The sequence below is a fragment of the Hermetia illucens genome, chromosome 5, assembly GCF_905115235.1.
Source record: "Hermetia illucens chromosome 5, iHerIll2.2.curated.20191125, whole genome shotgun sequence".
Taxonomy (NCBI): domain Eukaryota; kingdom Metazoa; phylum Arthropoda; class Insecta; order Diptera; family Stratiomyidae; genus Hermetia; species Hermetia illucens.
This window is the reverse complement of record NC_051853.1, coordinates 43,869,112-43,892,883: the sequence shown is the minus strand read 5'-3', so window position 1 is coordinate 43,892,883 and position 23,772 is coordinate 43,869,112. Positions and strand designations below refer to the sequence as shown.

The 23,772-nt window shown below is 40.8% G+C and overlaps 1 protein-coding gene across 11 annotated transcripts in view; it reads right to left on the bottom strand.

Annotated features, from left to right (window-relative positions):
* Positions 1-8,205: 8,205 nt before the first annotated feature.
* LOC119658317 (fasciclin-1) overlaps positions 8,206-23,772 on the bottom strand; it is a 385,465-nt gene continuing 369,898 nt past the window's right edge. For 10 of the 11 annotated variants that reach the window (XM_038065642.1, XM_038065646.1, XM_038065644.1 and 7 more), the window contains one exon: positions 14,409-16,715. In XM_038065642.1, the coding sequence (XP_037921570.1) occupies positions 16,510-16,715 (206 nt within the window). In that variant the 3' untranslated portion in view covers positions 14,409-16,509. Of the gene's footprint in view, positions 8,613-14,408; positions 16,716-23,772 lie in introns of those variants that run through there. The other variant, XM_038065651.1, reaches the window with a different exon arrangement.

Here is a 23,772-nt window from a genome sequence, read left to right as displayed (position 1 = left end):
GGTAACGTCCGCAAAATTCATGCCAGGTGTATTGGCATGGCGGGTGCCTTCGGCGGTGATCCACTCAGCATGCTCAGCATGCTGGACAGGTAACCTCCAATGTTCACCCCAATACTCTTTCGCTTCCGTCACCGAGAGCTGTATTGTCTGAATGCTCTGTTGGGATTCGTTGAGAGATCTGAAAAAGCTCCTCTGGTTCCTCGCATATGTTGCATTCTGGACACGTCTGGAATAACTTTCGCCATACCGTCGTAACCGACTGCATATGACAGAAAGTTTCTGTTTTAGTGTGTCCAGAATTTCAACTACGGGTGTCTCACAGGGGATGGCATAGTTCCGGTAAACCCTCTGCACTTTATTTCTCACCCGTCGGCTGGCACTGCCAGTGCTGATCTGAATCAGTCTAGCAATGCCCTGCTTTAGTGAGTCCCGTCGACGTTTCAGACGAATTTTCCATGGTGGATCTCTTTTGTCACTCAAACCAATAACACGAAAGCGAATCTTCTGACCGTGCAATCTGATAGCTGCAACTGCACCACAATACACAAGTGATTGTAGTTGCAGCAGCGACATATCAGCACACAGTCGAGATGCAATCTCATCATTGATTTGAGATAGAATTCCCGGAGTTGCTGGAGATGCCTAGAACCTGGGAATACCTGGTCTATGCAAAGAATCCATATCCGAGAATTCTATACACGTTCTTTGGAATTCGTCCTGAACCTCAGCGGAAACCTCAGCTGGATGGTGGAGAAGAGTGCTTCGGCGAGTACTGAAACTGTTACCTACAGTGCGGCGTGGTGTTGTTGATGCCGCCGCCTCTGCCCCCATCGACTCTCGGTCACCAGTTTCCCCGATGACTTCAAGTCGAACACGCTCCCTGATGGTGGCCGGGATTGTGTCGCTGCGAGTAATAAAGCAATACTGGTCTGTGACTCGCTGCACAGTCCCGTGCGCGAATTGCGGGAAACGCTCGACGAATCTCTGGTGCAACAAGGGGCGGTAAGATGTTGTACCTGCCCCCGCCGTTATTTCGTAGTAGGAGCGGATGATGAAGAGGTTCATTTCTTCAGTCCTTATTATTATTATTATACATAAAAAGGGAGATATCATGCAGTGCAGCAATTATAGAGGTATCATGTTGCTGAGTACCATCTATAGGATATTCTCCACCATCTCGCTAGGATCGCCCCATACGCCCAAAACACCATTATGCCATACCAAAGTGGCCTCACTCCAGACAAATCAGCAACAGATCAGATTTCCTCTCTGCGGCAAGCGATGGAAAAACTGTTGGAATATGGACATCAGTTTCATCATCTTTTCATTGACTTTAAGGCCGCCTATGATAGCATAGTCAGGGTAAAACTGTACACGGCCATGAGAGAATTCGCAGTAGCAGGATCACTCTCGAGACCGTCAACAATGGTCTAAGACAGAAGTCGATATCGATATCGTGATAAGAACGACCCGAGACGTACAAACTGCCTTCATCCAGATCTAGCAGGCGGCGGTTACCGCGAGATCTTGGGCTGCATATCAATGAAAGCAAGACAAAGTATATGGTGGCAACGTCAGTACCGAAAACCAACCAACGACAAGATCAAACCGCACTGGTCAAACGGGAAGAATAAAGATAGTAGACTACAACTTTCAGACCATTGATAACTTCTCCTATCTAGAATCGAAAATCACAACCGATAACAGTTGCGATGATGAAATCCGCGCAAGGTTGCTGGCTCCAACAGAGCCCATTTCAGCTTACAAAAACTGTTCCGCTCGAAATGTCTCCCTATAGGGTCAAAGCTCTTACTGTACAAGTCAGTGATCTTGCCAGTCCAATATCATGACCGTCTGTTTGTGGATAAAATCTGGCTCAGTAGGTTACGGTGGGCGGGTCACTTAATCCGTATGGATGACGATTATCCTGTCCGGAAAGTCTATAGAGCAGTATCTATGGTAAAAAAAGAAGACAAAGCAGACCAAGTCTGAGATGGAGCGAGGGCATAGGATAGGACGCCAGATAGCTTTTAAGAGCATTGAATTGGTGGAGCTCGACGCAAAACCGAGATGTCAGGAGTTCCTTATTAAGGCCGGGCTAGATCGGATACCGGTTGTTGATGATGCTGATGACATTTCTTTTCCTGTCTACTCTTGTCTCTGACTGACTGTGATCGCTTATATGTCTTATTTTCTCTGATCAACCAAATTAGGCTGTTTCCGTGTGTACCAAAGATACACACATAACCATGGAAATGTATAAAGAAGTACAAAGCCAAAAATCAGCGAAACAACGAGACCTGCATGATAAATCAGGCCGGAAAGCAGAAAAATAAATGACTTCAAAGGACCGGTCTTCAGGCGAATTGCAGGCCTAATGAGATAGAGTGGGGAGAATAGATGACAGGAGAATTCCAAAACGTTGTCTGAAAGGCAAGATAGAAGGCAGACGACGTATGGAAAAGCCTCGAGTTTTCGAAATTGGAGGCGGTCGCGCAACCGATAAAAGTGGGGTGGAGATTTCGGGCGGTTGAAGATATTGGAAAGTGAGGAGTACTTACCTGTGGCGCGTCAGCTGCGTACTCTCATACCTCATAACTAGTGACTTAGAAGGTGGAAGTGGCGGATATATTAGTTAAAATATGAAACAACAACGGCCAACTTTTTTTCATAATTCCTTTATTTAGTATTCATCAGTTTGAAATCATTTGCTGTACAGGAGAATTTAATTTGAAAAAACTCTTGCTTTCTTTCAATATAAAAAATAACTAAAACTCTTAAATGGGTCACAAATTTAAAGAATGTTACATGCGAGTTAAATTTTATACACTCTTACGGTTGGCTATGTATTTCAGTTATTTTCGTATTTATCAACTTCGCTGAAGGCTGCACAAGTGATGCGTGATTTTTTTTTCTGACAAGGTAATCAACAGATCTGTTAAATCTAATATTAAAAAAATTAACAAAAGTTTTATTTATTGTTAGGTGTGAAATGATGCAATTAAGTTACATATAATATTGAATTGGGGAAATATTGTTTTTGTATTTGGACAGTAGATGCTGTGAAGTCGATTATCTCTGGCAATACTGATGCCTTTCAATTACTGAGAAAACATTTCATGTAATGTGTAATGCTATTTTAAAATGTTACTGTTGATATTTATGGAAGCCATGAACAATGATTTTAGGGCCTTCAATATTAAAAATGCGTGAAAAATACGCACGTGGTAGTGTTCAATTGTCCGAAGCTACTCAAAATCTCTCCACAATCATCGGAGTGTAATATTATTGAGAACTGGCAGGATTACATAGACGGTAGGCTTAACGAAGTTCTATTTGCAGTAAAAAATACTTGATGGAATGTTTTCTCGAATAATGGAAAAAAAATCCAGCCGAATTTATCCAACGTTTGGTCAAATCCGTGCCACTGAATGCCCAGTGAATGATTAAGTAGTCATTCTTTGAGGTTTTAATGTCATTATTATGATTTTTTGGCACTGGCCGGTTTTATTTTATCCTTTTTCCTTGATTCTTTTCACATTGTATCCAACATCCATCATAAGGAATACATACGCTCCTAAGCGGCCGCTTCCATGTAGGCAATATGCATTCCGGGAAGGCAAAGCCAAGATCCATATTGTGGTTGGATGGAAGTCAATTGGGAAAACATGTTTTAGAGGGTGCCGACAGGGAGGGATTCTCTCCTCTTTGTTATGGCCTCTGGTAATGAACACCTTGCTGTGGTGACGGAAGCAAGGGAACCGCTGGAAGACTGAAAGTTATGTTCACTATGAACGTTGAGTAACGCTTTTAGACGCTATCTATCTTCTCAGTGGTAGAAATTCAGCTGCAGTGTTTAGAAGCCTATATTAACTGCAATCTAATGTGGATCAAATCAACAATCAACAATATCAAAAATCCTACAGAATGTTCTGCTGATATAGAACTCCGATAGGTTGTAACATCTGGGGATTTTCATTCCAACAGGTTCACGCAGTGTACACATCCATAAAAAAGGCCAGGTTAATGTTTTGGATAACCTGATTATGGAACTAAGCCGAATTTTTAGATAAATGACGTACTAAATCCATTTTATCCGCAGCAAAGAACGTTTGCAACAAATATGGTAGCATGATAGCTTTCGAATTTGTTTAATGTTTAATGTTAAATAGCAACACCGTACGGATCCAGTTGGTGTGGACCTACCACTAGTTCATTGGCCTGTTAAGGGTTTGGCTTCACAATGGTGGGAGCAGAGCGTTAGGCTAACTCTACATTTATCTGAACGAAGTCGATGCACCTGGAGTGCTTTTGTATTGTCCTTTAAGAGGGAGGATATGAAAATTATAATGTCTTTTAACGTGACCCTGTTCCTTAAACTACCACATCGAGGAACCGTGGTGGCGTGGTGACCTTGAATATATATAGCCAACGTAAGGAAAAGAAGGAGACAACCTTGCATTTTATATGCGGCTGCCGGCCCCTAAAGGGGCTCTTCTTCAAAGAAGAAGTTACAGGAGATGCGTTGGACAGGGACCGGTTTCCTGGAGACGAGCCACTACACCATACATTATAATGGCCGTCCAGTACACCATGTGCTCGGAGTAGGTTTCTTAGTCAGTCAAAAAATGAAACCTGCTGTTATCGGTTTTGAAAACATAAGCAAACGGCTATGCACTCTGCGCTTGCGTTGATAATTGCGAGGCAAGTTTAGAAATAAGGGCCTCAATAGCGTTCACGCCCCTACAGAGGAGACTGCAGAGTCGGAAAAGGATACCTTCTACGAGGCAGTAGAACGAACGCTCGAAGTCTGTCCCAGATATGATATCAAAATCATACTTGGGGATTTTAACAGCCAAGTAGGGAAGGAGTCCGTATTCAGGCGATACGTTGGCTCCCATAGCTTACACGAACAAACAAATGATAACGGACTGCGGACTATTCAATTAGCAGGGTCACACGAAATGGTTGTTGGAAGTACCTGGTTTGCGCGGAAAGCGGTCCACAAACATACGTGGGCCTCTCCAGACGGGACCACTTTCAACCAAATTGACCACGTGTTGATCGAACGCCGCCACCTCTCAGCCTTGATGAATGTCAGAACAGAGGGGCCAATATAGACTCGGATCACTATCTCGTTGGCATGGTGCTCCGAGCTCGAATAACAATACCACCTACAATCCCCTCTGACAATCAGGTGAGAGTGAACGCTGAAGCCATCCACAACACAACCCTCCGCGACACCTATAAGAGGGAAATGGATGCCGCAATAACCGCAGTCAACAGAGGACCTGGAAATGAAGCATCAACAAATGATCTTCACAACCACCTGAAGAACGTTATCATTGATACGGCCACAAATATACTTGGCCCCAGCCGCAAAAGGAGTCGGAACGCCTGGTTTGACGATGAATGTAAGCTAGCAACGGAACGGAAGAATGCCGCATACCGAGTAATGTTGCATTCTCAAAGAACGCGGGCACGCGCAGAGACTTATCACGAACTCCGTCGAGCGGAGAAGCGACTTCACAGACGGAAAAAGGAAGCCTGGGAGAACCAACAAGTCTGTGAACTAGAAAAGTACAGGGAGCAACCGCACCACGCGCGGAAGTTTTACCAACAAGTCAGCAGGATGAAGCCTTATGCACCTCGATGTTCATCCCGCCGAGACAAAGAGGGAAATCTGATTTCCGACAGAATGGGAATATTAGAGCGATGGGTTGAGTACTTTGATGAGCTACTGAACAACCAGAATATCGGCGAGTTGGAGGTCCCGCCAACTGAAGACGACGGACAAATACTGCCACCACCAAGTTTAGGAGAAACAGTCCGTGCAATTCATCGGCTAAAAAATCATAAGTCACCAGGAGCCGAATTGGTTAAATATGGAGGCAACCAGTTACACCAAGTGGTTCATCAACTTGTGCTCAAGGTATGGGACAGCGAATCAATGCCTGACGATTGGCAACGAGGCATAATCTGTCTCATACATAAAAAGGGAGATATTACACAGTGCAGCAATTATAGAGGTATCACGTTGCTGAGTACCATCTATAAGATATTCTCCTCTATCTTGCTAGGACGGATAGCCTCATACGCTCAGAATATCATTGGCCCATGCCAAAGAGGCTTCACTCCAGGCAAACCGGCAACAGATCAAATTTTCTCTCTGCGGCAAGCGATGGAAAAACTGTTGGAATATGGATACCAGTTGCACCATCTATTCATCGACTTTAAGGTCGCCTATGATAGCATAGCCAGGGTAAAACTATACACGACCATGAGAGAATTCGGTATCCCGACGAAATTGATAAGACTAACTAGGCTGACCCTGACCAATGTGCGAGACCAGCAGGATCGTAGCAGCAGGATCACTCCCAAGACCATTCGACATCAACAACGGTCTACGACAAGGGGATGCCTTATCATGCGTCCTTTTAACCTGGCCCTGGAGAAAGTGATCTGTGATGCTGAGGTAAATGCAAGAAGTACGATCCTCTTTAAGTTCACCCAACTACTGGTCTATGCTGACGATATTGACATCATGGGAAGAACCACCCGAGACGTACAAACTGCCTTCACCCAGATCGAGCAGGCGGCGCGAGATATTGGGCTGCGCATCAATGAAGGCAAGACAAAGTATATAGTGGCAACGTCAGCACCAAAAACCAACCAACCAGCAGCATTGAATCGCACTAGTCAAACGGGAAGAATAAAGATAGGAGACTACAATTTTCAGACCGTTGATAATTTCTCCCATCTAGGGTAAAAAATCATAACCGATGGCAGCTATGATGATGAAATTCGCGCACGGTTATTGTCAGCCAACAGATTATTTCAGCTTACAAAAACTGTTCGGCTCGAAACGTCTCACCATCAAATCTCTTACTGTGCAAGACTGTGATCTTGCCAGTCCTCATATATTCCTCGGAGAATTGGGTTCTTAGCAAGAAGAATTGCCAACTCTTGGCCGCGTTCGAGAGAAGAATCATCCGAAGAATTTTTGGTCCCCTACATGAGGATGGACGATTCCGTAGCCTATATAACGACGAAATTATGAGCGATACCATGACCGTATGGATGAGGATGATCCCACCCGGAAAGTCTAAAGGGGAATATCTATGGTAGAAAAAGAAGACGAGGCAGACCCTGCCTAAGACGGAGCGATGACGTAGGTCAGGACGCTAGACAACTTTTGGGGATATCTAATTGGTGGACCTCGGCCCAAAACCGGGATGTCTGGAGTTCCTTATTAAGGCAGGCCTAGACCGGATGGTATGTGTGCAGTTGCTACTATACCCTACGATAGTCTTATTTTGGCAGAGTTTGTGAAGGTGCTGCGACAGCCTGCTCGCCGACATAGTGATACAAATATATGCCTAGAAGGAGGGTTTGGTTCAGTTGGTGATAGTGGAGAGTTTTTTTACACAACAAAATGCAATTCATTGCTGGGATGTTCCACATTTTTAGCAGAAAATGTAATTTCTGATGAAAACCTAATATGACCTTTAAGCTCGCTATAAAGACAAGGTCGACACAGTTGCCAAGTTGTGCAGATCATGCATTGAAGAGGACATCTTTTCAGCATTACGGGAGTGGTTGTGTTAAGACCCAAAGCTAGTAAACCTTCAGGCGACCCATGCTATTATTGTCTGATACATCTTTTAAGCACTTCGGGAAAGTGCTGAAGCGGGTAATGACTGCTGTGTTTGGTAGGTCGGTTATAAGTTTTTTTTTAATCAGCAGCCTGATTTCCGTGAAACTATCTCACTATTGAAAGTAAATAATTGGCTATCGGCTTGGCTGAATTCTGTCAACTGGACCCAAACTGGAAGATCCCTAACGATTATGGAGAGATATGTATATACGGAAGAAAGACGGCCTTAGTATGATAATAATAATGGACCTAATGGACTCTTCCAGGGCTGTGTACTGCGCCCAATAGTGTGGAACATCGTAGCTATACGACGATATAGCCAATGTGCAACAAGCTGAAGAGAGAAGCGGAAAAGGAAGTAATTCTATTCAGGGCCAGGGTTCTTTCGGAGCCCGGGGTAGAAGCACACAACGAAATAGTTGAAGCAGAAAAAAAGGGGGCCCCATAATTTTCACCTCGGATTGGGATTTTCTGGGCTTGAAATGAATGAACTTTATGATAAGCGAGTCCTGAAAAGGTATGTAAGGGACAAAAGATTGAAACTAAAATTGAATGTTATCGGCAAGAGCAATTTCATTAAAGTACAAACTGTAAACATTTAGGCTTTAGATGACAACATCGATATTTGTATAAGTCTTAACATTGATATCCTTGTAGCCTGTCTTGTATAATTCTTGAACCAGGGACTCTTCTGTTAAGTATAATTTACCATAAACATAGTTCAATCATATTTCACTAACTAGGAATCTAATACTCAAGTTGTTTTTATACATATTCAGTGTCCTTTTAGTTCAACTTGAGAATCTAAAGAATTTTTAATTCTGATTTTATACAATTAAACTCTTAAGATCTAGATTGCACTATTTCTGATCAAAAGGGTCAGATATTTTTTTTTAACGCCATCGGTTACACAAGATGGCGCGCGCGCATGATGTTATGATCCTGATTTAGCCACCTAGAAGCATACATTGATTATACGCAAATAGGCTTTGGTTCGATTCGTGTATATTCTTAAAGCTAAGCTACACCTGTATGAGTGTGTATTTATAAAAAAGTTGCTTTTACGTTTTTGCTACGAGACTAGTATGAGCTTGATAATGAGCCCCCGAGTACTGATGGCTGGAACTGAGAAATGCAATGATGATGCAAGTTCGGTGAAAGAGGCTTGAGGAATAGCTCTGTTTGTGATTGCAGGAACAATGCCATTTATACTGAATAAAAGATCGACCAAAAAAAATTATTAAATGTTAGAAGCACGAAGTTCATTTGATTTATTTTTTATGTAGAGAATTGAGACTTACCAGTTACATTATTTTTCTATAGCTTCAAGGCCTAGTTCACCGGACTATGCAGGCCTGATATTATTTCCAACAAAGAATTTGGTCGGCGCGTAACTGGGCTACCCGTGGGCGATGTGATCAGAAGGCGTAAAAAGGCAGTCACACATTAAGGTAGGACGACAAATCCATTGCTGGCCCAACCACGCAGTGAATCCAATTGTCCTAAGCTCGCCGAATAGTGGTTAGCCCCAAGAGCACTTGGTGCAGAACAGTAGAGGAAGATTGCGGACGTCTTAGGAAGTCCTGGAAGGAGTTGAGGCGCAATTCAGCAGACCGTCAACGATGGCACATAGGTGCCTCATTAAGACGTAAATGGCAACCATGTTGTATGATTGATTTCATACTTTTTAGCAAATTCCTTATTTGTAAACTAGACATGATTTTCACATTTCGATATAGAATGGAAGCTCTCTTTTTATGCTGCTCTCATTATTAATCACTTTGAAAGTTAACCAAAAATCCAAATATCAAAGCCCCACAGAGTTAAAAAGTAAATACAAGAAACCGGTCTAAGAAGGTGACATATTGTATTCCGCAATATAAAATATTTAGAGATTGATGGAGTCCTGAGTTCGCATCCATTTTATGACAGACTGGACTAATTAGGGGGAAAATGTCTCCCTTTTTTGTCCCACAGACTTTTTATTTGGACGATTTCATCCAGGACATGGGAAACTCGAAAAGTAGGGGGAAGTTTCTTTCTAATTGGTCTGCACTGTCGTCAATCCCTGAATAAAAATTCCCTTAGACCAAGTTTAGGCCTGGACAAAGGCACCCACGTGGTAGAAGCCAAGTAAGGAGTAGGATTGATCAAACCAAATGGATGTATAAAAGCTTAATAGACATTGCCTGATGTTTACATGAACTATGGGTATCTAGATATAGCTCCAATGAACAAGCAGATTCCAGTGCCAAGAACTCTAGGAAAGATGGCGGGATGCATATTGCTAAATAAAGAGGTTATCCAGTATACGCGGAAATTAAATAAAAGATTCACCTCACACGAAACCTAAAACCTACTATAATCCCTGGAACTCCTTTCTTCACTGCACATACCAGGTGTACTCCTAACTAATTTCCGTTTTTATTCGATAGATGGCGTTCTATGCAAATTTTTATTGCGCGTGAAAAATGTCGGCATACGTACCGAATTTCGAGCATATGCGCCATGCATTGTTTTTCATGTTCAATCAAGGAAAAAAGTGTCCGAGAGCCATTGTGCACTTGTACAAGTTTATGGCGATCGTACATTAACACTTCAAACTTGTGAACCGTGGTTTCGACAATTCAAAAATGGAGATTTCGACCTGAACGACGCCACACGCTCCGGCAAGCGAAAATCGTTTGATGACGCCGAATTGCAAGCATTATTGGATGAAGACAACACGCAAACGCAACGACAGCTTGCAGATATGTTGGGGGTTCAACAGCAAGCAATTTCGAAACGTCTGCGAGCCATAGGAAAAATTCAGAAGTGTGGAAAGTGAGTGTCGCATGAACTGACCGAGAGACAAATGGAGAGCCGAAAAGGTGAAATTCTGCTTCAACGGTACAAAAGAAAGCCTTTTCCCCATCGTATTGTTACGGGCGACGAATAGTGGATTTCCTTGGAGTACCCTAAACGCAACAAATCGTGGATGAGTGCAGGTGAAGCATCGACATCGACAGCATGACCAAATCGTTATGGTCGGAAGGTCATGCTGTGTGTGTGGTGCGACCAGACCAGTGTGATCAACTTTGAACTGCTGAAACCTGGTGAAACTGTGAACGCCGTTCACTACAAACAACAAATGAAAGATTTGAGCCGAGCGATTGCGGAGAACCGACGAGAATATGAAGAAAGACAGAAGAAGGTGATTTTGCTCCACGACAATGCACCATCATATAAGTCGAAAGTCGTTCGCGAAAACTCAAGTGGGAGGTGGTTAACCATGCGGCTTACTCACCAGACCTGGCCCCCTCGGATTAGCACCTCTTTGCCTCTTTGGGCCACGCAGTTTCTGAGAAGCGCTTCGACTCCTACGAAAATTTGCGGAAATGGCTCACTGAGTGGTTCACCTCCAAAGACAGACAATTCTACTGGTGCGGTATTCACAAATTATCAGAAAGGTGGATAAAATGTGTAGAAACCGATGGAAAATATTTCGAATAAAATAACTATTACGGTTCCCTTGGAATTATGTGTTTTATTCACAAAAAAAGAAACGGAAATTAATTAGGACTACACCTGGTTTATTAACCACAATGCCAAATAACCGGGCAGTTGCCAGCTATTCTAATATTGTGGAATTCATTTTACGAGAGCATCTATCTTAAACCCCCGCTTCTCTGATTTTAGAGAACTCAGACAATGATCCTATAATGCAAAACACACCCAGTGGGGCTTGTGTCCCCGAAAGAAAAGCAGTCACGGACTCCATTGAAACGAGCCAATACTCTAGACCTTGCTTCCACCAGGCAACCAACTTACCTATTGGCAAACTGACTAACAAAGGACACCAGATCTGATCGATTTCGGTATCGCAAGGTAATTAAATCGTGAACTACTAGCTGCTGAGATATGCCACAATCTTTTTTCACACCAGTCACTAGTGATAACAACACCCTCCAAACAATTAAGGTCCTATAAAGGCCCTGCAGGATTAACATTCAAATTGTCAAACTAGTTCAAGTGCCGCCTATCTGACAGCTAAAGTAGTCCTCAAAACAGGGGACTGCCTATTTCCTATAGTCAAGTATGGGGGAGGTGCCGTTATGATTTCGGCTGCTATATCGTGGTGTTCTGCGGTCCTCCCGTTCACATCATTGGTCTGTTGGCTGCGAATGAGTATCTCCGCATCATCAATGATGAAGGGCTTACTATGACCAGCATTCGGCTGCCAAACACTACCATCTGTGAAGATGATAATACGCCCACACCCACAGCCAAAAGGGAACGGTCATGGTTCAAGGAGTATTAGAATATTATTAAAATCTAGGTACATCGTATTAATAAATGCATATTACGTCAGGTGTTCATATTATTTTGTCTAATTCTTGTAGGTTTCTATGCTCTCAATGAAGTATTGGTGCTCGCAGCAAAGTACAACGAACAAGCAAGACAAAATCAACACCTGACTTATCTGCCGAAATACAACACCTGCATTAGCAAGTATCTCAATCTTGAGCCACAATAGCGAGCCCAATCATAAGTATTGCGAACGATAACAGGTACTTCATAGTACGTCAAAAAAATCCATAAGGATCTGAAATTACCAAAAGTTCGGGATGAAATTGCTAATTACAAAGATAGGTTAGATAAGGCTGACAAATCACACAAATACCAGCTAAAAATTTTCGGTGACAAGAGGAGGAGTGTATAGGTTCAGTCTGAATGAAAGACGGTCACCGTAACGTCTTAGGGACTAGGTGAGGAAAGTACAAGAATTTTGTGGTCTTCATTCGGCAGATTGGCTTGGGGGTGGAAAATAAGATTCGGATGTGATGGTGAGGCGCAAGTCGTAACAAACGTGTTCGAATAAAACGTACGCGAGCAAATAGTGGAGTTTTTCAAATAACTCAGCGAATTTTAACAGAGCGTCCAGAGAACGCAGATTGGGGGCTAGTCATCTGTGCGCAAGTTCGACCAGCCATGGGCAGATCAAGGAAATGGACTGGATTGGGTGCAGAATTTTTGGTGCAAGACGTCCCCCAATTTACACTTTCAGTTGGCACACATGGCATAAATTAGGTAATTATTTAACTAGGGGAATTTCCATTTTCCAGAGGGCCAAAGAAATCTGTTCAGTTACTACCCTGGTTATCGCTTTCGACGTATCAAAGGGGCTTAATGATAGTCGATAGAATTCTAAGGTTACTAGGATTCGTAGGATTTACAGGCGGTACCCATTGGGGGTATCAAGGAATAATTAAGTTCAGTGTTGTTCCATATTAAAGAGCAGTTAAAAGGCGTTCAACTGAGTAGAACGAAAGAAGGATTAAGTGGCTAGAGCATTTGAGACAATTTCTTTGTAAATTAGATATACACAATAACAATAATATTCTCATTGCTTTTTGTTTTATTTTTCTAGTTATTCTGCTATTCCATATGCAGTTGTTCCTTGGGATGAAGATCTGTATGATCTGAGGAAACTCGCTAGGGAGAACTTCAACATATGCTAAAGGCATAAACGCTGGAAGCTATGCAAGGACTATTTGAACAGGTATACCTCTGCCATTAGAACTGTTTGGAAGCGGTCCTGGTTGAAGTATCAATATAACGTCCAAATAACAATCATTGGTGCAACAATCCATATTGGATCAGGGCCTTGAAATGTGTTAAAGTGCGTCATTCAAGACCGTAACGGTACGGTGAGTATTGTGTTCGTCCGAGATTATTCCGCTGACTTAACTCAGATACTCATTCACAGTTGAGTCGACTGGGATCCGATATTTAGTCACGATAGCAAATCCCTCTGCCACCAGTGAGAATTGAACCGTGACCTTCCACTACGACAGCTATGCGCTCTAGCCACTCGAGCCATCCGGACACAGAAAGTCCAAAGTATCAGCAATGTTGATGGACTCAGTAAGATTCTGGTCAAGTTACAAAAGACCCCATCATTTCTTAAAAAACGGTGAGTTTTTAGATGGAATCTTCTAACGAGACCTTGACGCTGCTAGTCCAAATGCACTGGGAGTTAGAACTACGTCTGGAGGTTTTTAGTTTCTAGGTTAAATGAGCGAAACCGCGTTCAGGATTGCGGCAGTTTCTATGGGGCACTGACCTGTATGGGGTCACGCAGCCGGGGTCGATATACCCTACAATACACGTTGTTCAATTTACGGAGAGCAGCAAGTGACCTTCAGGTACCTTTCTGACGATTACCCAGCTCCAGGTCACAGACACTAGGAAAACAATTCTGTGGAGACTTCAATCAGATCTTTGGTTGCAGGGTGCGGCAGGTGCTATCCTTCGTGGATGTCACGCGCTATTTCAAACCATCTGAGTCGGCTAGTTTCTGCTTCCATTGTCCCTCCTACAGCGGCCACGGTTTTAGGAGCTTGTGCCATAAAAACGGCGCATCATAGCACGAATTGGGCTTCTTAGAGCGGCCAGTTACACTTCATTTCCTACCTATTTCAAGGCATACGCTTACTTTCTCATTTAATTGTAGACCTTGCCCATCTGGTTTTCGATTCAAGAAAAAAGATTCTCAGATTGATGGACGCTTACCCTCTTTTCATCTTTTCTACCGCAGGCGATGCGGATTTGATGTCCGTTGGTTCCTGAAAAAAAGATTATCACGCAGAAAGGTTCGGGTTCATGCTATCATTATGAATAAAAAATTCCGGAATTTAATAAATCCTGAATGTAAAGCCTGCTAAAATTACACCGACCTCAACCGTACGTATCAATTTTGACAACGTTCTTTCTCCACAAGCCTCTTTATTCTCCATGAATCTGAATGAAATGTGACACAATAAAACTTTGGAACCTCAAAAAACTAGATAACTAGAAGTAAATGGAACAAATTTTCATATTTTTCTTAAGTCCTTTAATCATACATATACAAAATAAATTAGAAAAAATAAACAATATTACTTGAGACTATTTCTGAGACAAATTCTCTACATAATAAACACTAGAAATTAAACTTTGAAAAAAATGTGACAGTAGCTCTTATGGTGATTGAATTCAACTTTTATATATTTAAGATGCAAAATGTACGTGCGACGGCATTTCAACAAAATAACACTATTATTTATATATTTCCAATGGGGTTGATTGATGTGAATGGTAGTCAAGAGAGGGTACGATTATTAGTATGGTTTACACTTTCAGTTTTCTATTTTCAATTATTTTATAGACATTTCGGCAGTTTGACATTAATTCAATAATTTTTTTCATGTTTCGCTTTTAGTAAAATTCTACGATTTCGAAGGGCAATTAGTTTGGGCATGAAGTTTTGCGTTTTTTTGGATGATTTATGCAGTTGATCAATGTAGTGATTTTTTTCTTTCGTTCAAATTTAATAGACTTCATGTTAGTTTATCATATATTATTGCCTATGAATTTTGCTTTTGATTTTATATCTTACATAGACTTTATAGTTTCTTTTTAATATATGCCTTCATTTTATGTTTTTCTTCATTATATATAAAAGGAAATTAATTTACCCTTATTGTTTTTCACATTTTCTTTTTTTTTTCATTTATACTTTTTTCCTAGCTTAACATTTTTATATATTTATATGATTTCTAAATTTTGCTTATTATAGATTACTCTTTTTATTTAGTTAGTTATCCTAGATTTAAAAACATTATCAGAAAAACTAACGGTGTTTTCAGTGAGAACAGCATTTATAAGTGAAAATTGTGAAATATGTATATTTTTTGTCTTTCTTTGTTTGTAAGCGGAAACAGTTAGCACTCTTTTTCATAGGTTTTCAGTAATATTTTTCTTGTCAGCAGAATCGAAAAGATGGCAGTGATGAAAATGCAGAGGTTAAATATAATCAATAGAATTTAATCGGTAACGGGTATATATTTCGAAAATGTAAGTCCGTTAGTAGTGACATATAAAAACTTAATCGTCAATCCTCAAAAAATAAAGTAATTAAAATAAATTAAAAATTTACATTTATTTTTGTCACATAGTTCATTTTATAAATGATAAAAGTGACACTTATAGAATTTATTTATGATATTTCTGTGGTGGTGGTTTATATTTAATTTGAAGTAAAAGATAAGATTGAAAGTAACTACCATTTCCTGAACTACCATTTCCTGAAAGAACGATTGTAACTGTTTCATACAAAGTGTAACTGTTTCTATAAACATTGTAAAGTATATGTTTTAAGGCGAATAAAAGTGTATATATTATACTTTTCTTGTCTTTTTATCAACATATTTCATTCAATGTGAGATACTTTAGTTACTAAAAGTAAGAAAATAAATAATTTCATATAAATTTACTCACATATATTCATGTATTTCGATCTTACAACTTAAAATATTTATTTATATATATATTCATGTATATATATATCAATACATTAAGCTTCATGATCTTATCTTCACGTTCAAACTTTCAAATTACTTTTTTTCTCACAATTAGTGAATCTTTTATTTTATTCTCTCCATCTTTCATATGCTATCTGTTATTCTATCAACTTTTGGTATGTTCTCATTCTAATTGTATTGTATATAATTATTTAGTGAATAATTCAATATACCTAAGAATTTGTTTGTTTTGTTATTGTTCACTAACAAAATTTCGGTTTTCTTCATTTTGACTATGTCTTGGAACCCAAAAAGAATCTTTGCTGTTTTACTTCGAATGTAATTATTTTAATTTAAATTTAAGGGACAGATGATGTTTGTAGTGAAGATGGATGAACAGAATAACAAAATCATACAAACTTCTCAAATATCGAATCAAACATATCAAAAGAAATAATCAGTAGGAAACACAATAGTTCTATCGATTTATCGTTCGATAAATATTTAAATGATAATAGAAGAAACACTTTATAATAAGAGTTTAGCTATTAAAATCATGAAAAAGTTTCCAAATAAAATATTTACAGCTACTTGAATATCTGATGTACCTGATGTTACTTTAACGTCTTTCTCTTCAAGGAATGGATGGTCGATAACGTGTATTATGCCATTTATACACTCAACGTCAGGACGATAGACGCTTATCCATCGATTGTTCCATAGAATCGAATAGCCTGAAATTAGAATGGATAAATTTAAACAAAAGCTTTCAATATGAGAGTCGCAAGATATTTGTGGTAATTACATAGATTGAACAGTAAATAATTTCATAGAACATTGAACTTAATGATAGACATGCAGCGAAACAAGTGCTTTGTTTGAAACCATGCACAATAGAAGGCAATGCAAATAGTATCAAGCCGTGAAACCTTAATGGTTGCTTTGTGAATCAGTTGGTTTGAGTGTTTTCAAATATTTAATGAAAAGAGTTGAACGGGCTGACCTGATGAAACTATATATTCACGTCGATATTTAAGCTAGTATAGCACATGAAAATAGAGTCATTTTGAATGAATAAGTGAGGTGGATCGAGATATGCAAAAGGGTTAAATAAGGGGTCGATAAATTATGTAGGGTAAACATATTTGTACAATGCATCTTACTTTGCAAAAGAAATTGACACTAAATAGGCCCCTAGATTGAGGCAGGGCTCCTCGTTTTGATGCTGTTCAAATAGACAAAAGAGTGCTACTACTAAAATATCGATTGGGGAATGAGTGAATTTCGAAAAATATGCAGTACTGAACCACTACTAAATATTGTTATCATTTTTCAGCTGAACTATCGAAAGTTAGAAATGTGGTTTGTGCAACTTCAATGCAATGAAGCTCAAGTGGATATGTTATCACCATTTTTGCCAATACATCTTGTAAACAAAAAAACGAGACCAGCATTTTTCTTTAGAATCTCTACAACTTTAGATGGTAGTTTAAATTAAAATTCTAACAATACAGATTTTTAACATACATAGTTGACTTTCGAGAAGTTCCCAGCCTATATCGCAAGATTAAAAAGAACAAGTCGGGAAACCGGAAGCTCGGCACTTCAGCTTTTGTTTGCTTCTTGTATATGCATTTAGCACGTCAGATTACTCACTGGTGGTATGATATTGATAATCCCACAAGTTGTTAGCACTGATGAAGGGAACAAGTGGTTCCCCAACGAAAAAGAAACAACAAGTTTTTATTATTTCATTTAATTAATCGTTGGAAACACCGCATAATTTCACTCTGAGAAACTTCACGATTTTTTTTCAGATTTTTCCGTCCGTTAAAGAAATCTTCACTTTCCACATCTCCCACTCCCTGTCTATCTAACAAATCTCAAAACTAAGACCGACATCGAAAAGTACTAATGGAGACCTTTCATTTGATACCCAACATGACTATATTCGGTGCAAAAAATTGTACACCCCCCTTTTATATATATGGGCTTGTAGAAAAAAATGGAGACGTCACTGGGTGAGGCAACAGGAGTGAAGTTTAGTAAAAATCGCGTGGTTATTGAGTGTAAAGACTTGGACGAGATTACAACGAAGAACGAAATTTGTCAAGCCCTACCATCCCAGCTGGGAATACAGTCGGTCCAGCAACGAGATATTCGACGACTAAGGAAGGCATATGATGGCACATAAACTGCGTTCATAAGTCTAACACTTGAAGCAGCTAAAAGGGCTACCACTGTTCGGATTGGATTGGATTGTTGCGCCAACGATTATTATTATTATTATGTGGCTCCAAGCCTTACGGGAAAGGAGTTCCATTCTTTGGTGGAGAGGCTAGCAATGGATGCAAACAACCAAAGCCCTAATATAGTGGCTGACGATTTCAAAGCATGGGCTGAAGAATGGGACAGCCGAGAAACGAATGCAAGAGGACGTATATTACTCGAAGCTCTTTCTCGTCTGAATCTTGTAGTTGCTAACACTGGATGCGTGAACACTTTTCGAAATAGAGAAATGGGGTCCGTGATAGATATCACTTTTGTTAGTGATGTTTTAGCGAAAGATCTCTAGTGAAATGGTCTCGGGCGAGAGCTGAAAAGTAGGTAGCTAATAAGTTTGACGAGGAGATTTTCAGAGAAATTCTGCAGTAAAATACAGCGCTTGAAGGAAGCGCAGAAGATAAAGCTTTACAGATCGGCGAAAAGTTGCGGCGAGAATATGACGCCTCCATTCCAAGGTATATTGTATCCCAGAAGCGAGTTCCGAACTTTTGGTTGAACTCTGAAATCGGAGAATGTGTCAAGGCCTGCCTCAAGGCCAGAAGGCGCAGTCAGCGAAATAGAAACCGATCTGGATATGAGCAGTTACATGAAGAATACAAAAACGCTCGGAAAAAATTACATGTGGCCATAATAAAAAGTAAAAGCGAACACTTCATGAAGCTGACACGAACCCCTGGGGTGGCGCCTATAAAACAGTAATATCGAAAATCAAAGGCAAACGCTCCCCACCGACTTCTTGCCCTGCCCTACTTAATGAAATAGAAGCGGATCTTTTTCTTCAGTACCGTTAACCTTCCCACTGTCGACATAGATACTGTCGAAGTTCTCATGGTAAGTGAAAAGGAAGTCCTCTAAGCTGCGGATAAAATTGTTGGAAATAAAGCACCTGGCTTGGATAGCATCCCCAAAAAAAGTTCTCAAGGCAGCAGTCAAAACAGCTCCAAATATGTTTGCCGAGCCGTTCACCATATGCCTTGAAGAAAGAGCATTTCCTACACAATGGAAGAAGCAGAAATTAATACTTGTCCCCAAGCCAAACAAACCTTTGGAGGAAGCTTCATCCTACAGGCCGATATGCCTTCTAAATAATACTGGCAAACTATTCGAACGAATAATCTATGATATAACAGATTACTTCCAATTGCCGGAAAAAAATCACTTCGGTTTTCGAAAAAGGAGGTCTACAACGGATGCAGTTGTCCTGGTAGCTAACACAGCTAAGACCGCACTTGACGAGGGCAAATGTTGTGCAGCGATTACACTTGATGTGAGGAACGCTTTCAATTCCGCTAGATGGAACAAGATACTTGAGTCCCTAATCAACTTAGGCGTGGCGAAATACGTGGTGCGTACCGCTTCCGACTTCCTAATCGATAGGATTCTGTGCTGCGAATCAAATGAAGGAATGAAATCACACCAAACGACAAGCGGAGTTCAACAAGGGTCTGTCCTACGGCCACTCTTGTGGATTATTATGTATTATATAATGGAGTACTGACCCTAGACCTTCCTACAGGTGTGGCCTCCATTGGTTTCGCGGACGATATTGGTGTGACGGTTGTTGCACGCCTTCTCGAAGAAGTCGAGCTTTATGCAAATGAAGCAGTCTATGAGATTAAATCCTGGTTAGAGAATGCTGGTCTACAGCTTGCACGAATTGAAACTGTCGCAAAATAGCAAGAGAAGTGGAACGAGTCAGAAAAAAGCCGCTGGGCTCACAAATCATATAGGATATCCGGAAATGGATCGAGCGACCCCACGGCGAAGTAAGTTTCGACCTAACTCAATTCTTGAGCGGGCACGGAGGCTATCGAGCATATCTGTATCGATTTGGGCGTGATGATTCGCCATATTACCCAAAGTGCCCAAATATTGCAGAGGACGCAGAACACGTCTTTTTTCATTGCCCCAGATTCCAAGCCCAAAGGGCTATATTAGAAATTACAACCGGGGAGCACTTTACACCTGAAAATATAATGGAACTTATGGTGAAAGCAAAAGGGATATGCACCGAAGTCGAAAAGGTGATTGCAGCCATCGGAAAGAAAGCTTAGGCAGGAAGAAGTCATCCGAAAGAATGAACGAGAGAGAAACACGCATATTAACATGAGCGCAGAATAAATTCTGACCCAGCCCCGTGATGTAATACCAAATGGTCCCGCGGGAAGAGTGGAAGGAGAAGGAAGTGGTTTTAGTGGGTAAGAGTCCGTGTGGCAGGAGGCTGCTGTAGCTTTTGAAGCTTCCTTCCATCGACAAAAAAAAAGACAGATAGACAGACATTGAACCGATTTTTGTTTTGCAAACAAAACCTTATAAACAGAAGAAGAATTTTTCGGCTAAACTGCTTTTTATGTCTGAAATATTATATAAATACTTACTCCATTTAAAAGAACTCATGAAGGAAGCAACTGGTTCTCGAAATACCCCATTTATCAAATAAAAATGTGTTTAGTCGAAGATGTCCGCGATGAAATAAAGAGGAATTTCACTGTACATGGGTGATGAAAATGTGATAAATAGAATATTCTCTCTCTGTATCTATCCTCTTTACTATCCGCATCTTTTCCTAGTCGACGGTAGAGAAGGAAAACGAAGCTCTTTAGGAATGAGGACATGGCCGTCACTGCACGGTATGGAAATGTCCAGAGAAAGTGGCCGCAATAAAGCGCAACCTTCGCTGGAAGGTAGGAACAAACTGGTAATCCCGGCGAGACCTACATTGGATGCAGCAGACTTTTTGGTCAGTGGCAATGCACACAAGAGGCATATGACCAACATATTTCGGGTGGCTAACACTTTTTTTTATTTCACACTATTTCTATCCTTCACAAAAGAACTAGCATCGGTGTGTTGGGAGATGATGAAGAATACTAACGGAAAAAAGAGGACGTATGTTCAACCAGCGGTGTTATTTTTTATCACTGTCTGCCTCCTCTAAGATTGTAAAACGTCACCAGGGCAATTCCAAAAAGTCTAGCAGCGAGATGAAAGTGGTGGCATATGCCGACGACTTGGTGATATTAGTGTCAGGAATGTTTCCGTCCATTATGAGCGACATCATGGAAGGACCGTTGCGAAAGGTGTACCTGTGGGCCGCAAGATGCGGACTCGGTATAAACTCAAACGAAACGCAACTGATGTTATTCACCACCAAAACAAGGATACCTGAATTCCACTTACCACGGCTGAAACAACAAAGATTGTCTCTAATGTAAAGTATCTGGGTGTAATCCTGGATCCTAAGCTAAATTGGAGATTGAACATAGAAATGAGGGTTAGAAAGGCCGGTATAACCTTCTACGCCTGAAAGATAACTTTTGCAAAGAAATGGGGTCTCCGGCCAAGGATGGTTCTTTGGATATACACCGCAGTGGTGCGTCCAATCGAAATGTACGGCTCTATTGTATGACGGCAGACATTGAGCGAAAATACAATAGGATCAAGCTTAATAGGATTCAAAGAACCGCGTGTGCAGGTGCTACTGGGGCTCTGCAGTCCTGCCCGGCTGATGATGTGCTCCTGCATCTCCTCCCCCTAGACCTCCACATTAAATACGTTGTACCCTGCAGTGTCGTTAGACTACGTGAGTCTGGATGCTGGGCAGCGAAGTCCTACGACCACAGTAACATCCTAGACGAAGTACCTCAGGAAATCTGGGCATTCCCCACGGACTATGCAACACGCAAGCTGCACTTTCCGCTTATAACATAGCGCGATCACGAGAGCTCCTGTGCTAGACGCGTGCAAACCTATGCAAGATTACGGCGGTCTGCAAGGGGACCATGCCGCCAGGCTTGCATACCCTAAAATTCGCATTGCTGAAGCTGCGGTGAAGGAAAGGAAACCCGTATGCACTTTCTCTGCCATTCTCCTCTAGCTAGAGCCAGGCTACGGACACTAGGTAAACCATTCTTTGGGGACCTTAGAGAGGTTTCTAGCTGCAGGGTGAGAGAGGTGCTTTCGTTTGGCTCTGAAGATCAAGCCGGTTGGACTCTGCCTCCCTGCTCTTATAACAACATTTACGGTCTTAGGAGTTTGTGGCATCAAAATGGCGCACCACAGCGCGAATTTGGTGGAGCGGCCACTGATACCTACCTACCTACCCATGAACTTCTGAAATGGATATTTGGCTTTGCAATCGATGTTGATGCATTTGAAAGCCTTGCGACTGCATCAGGCCTTTGCCACAACAAAATTGAGCAACCGATCACGACGAGTCCACCCCTTTTCTGAACGGGAAAAGGCTAAAGAACAAGAAGTTGATGCATGGCCACGGCGTTATTCGTCTTCCACGTTCAAATTAGGTAAACCCCGCATATTCTGATGGAGGACTTTCACCATTAGCTTCGGAAAGTAAACGATGGCTTTCGGTTATATTTTGCTTCATGTTAAAAAAGTATAATAATAGTGGCGGGAAGGCTTCCTTCGATCCTTCATATTGTGACATTGTCGATTAAGTAAAATATTTAGAAATTTTCATTCCAGCTTCTGACGATGCAGTGAAAGAATTAGGTCAGGAACAGTAGTTTTACATGTGGCAGATGTCCCTGCTAACAGACATACCAAAATAATAGGTTCGAAGTTAGTAGTAGATATGCGGTTTTTAAGTTACACATCTAATACACTACTATTGTCTACACCGCTTTGCGCTCGAATTATCAATGAGTCCAATATTTTACCTATTTGGCATAGATGTCTGCCAAAGCGCTACCAACTTAGAAAAGGAAATATTTTTGGGATTCGATAGATCCGCGCACTTTAACTTTAAAATAGATTTTATTTTTTGGATGGAAAGTGTTTTTGTACTTGCGCTTCTGATATAAAAACAGTTAATTTACATAAGGTGCACATGCGTCCTTTACCATTTTCTTGTGCAAAAAATTGGCAGAGTGGTAGATTTAATTAAATAAACAATAGTAAAGTGAAAAAGAAGAATTAAGAATAAAACAAGCTACGCTCAGCAAAGCAATTCAATTCAAACTACATCAACATTCAAAGTATGTACTGGTAAATATCGGGTAAAACGCTTTCATTATCCCATTGAAATTTTTAATTAACTTCATGCTATTGATAATATGCAGCAATTTCGGAATGTTCTGCAATAAAACGTTCAGAGGAGCAAACATTTTAGTTAAAACTGTACGTTGTGGACATTGATGTCCTTCCAGCGAACAAAGTTTAAATTGAACAATCATTATAAAAACTGATTAAAAATGGGTAAACAGGATAAAAAAGGGCGAACATAAAAGCAGTAAATTAATCAATAAATGAGGGTTTTATAGGCCTAGCCGACATTCCTTCAAAGATGTTTATGTATCTAGTAGGAGCGTGGAGTAGTGAACCACAAGTACATGGTTAAAGCTAATGCAGAAAGGATCGCATCTTCGGCTGAAACAAGGATGATAGACCCATATGCCTCGAAGTAGGTACATATCTTTATTTGAGTACATCCTTTTCGTTGTTTGCTCATATTAATTATTAGGGAATAATCTCAGCGTACAAATA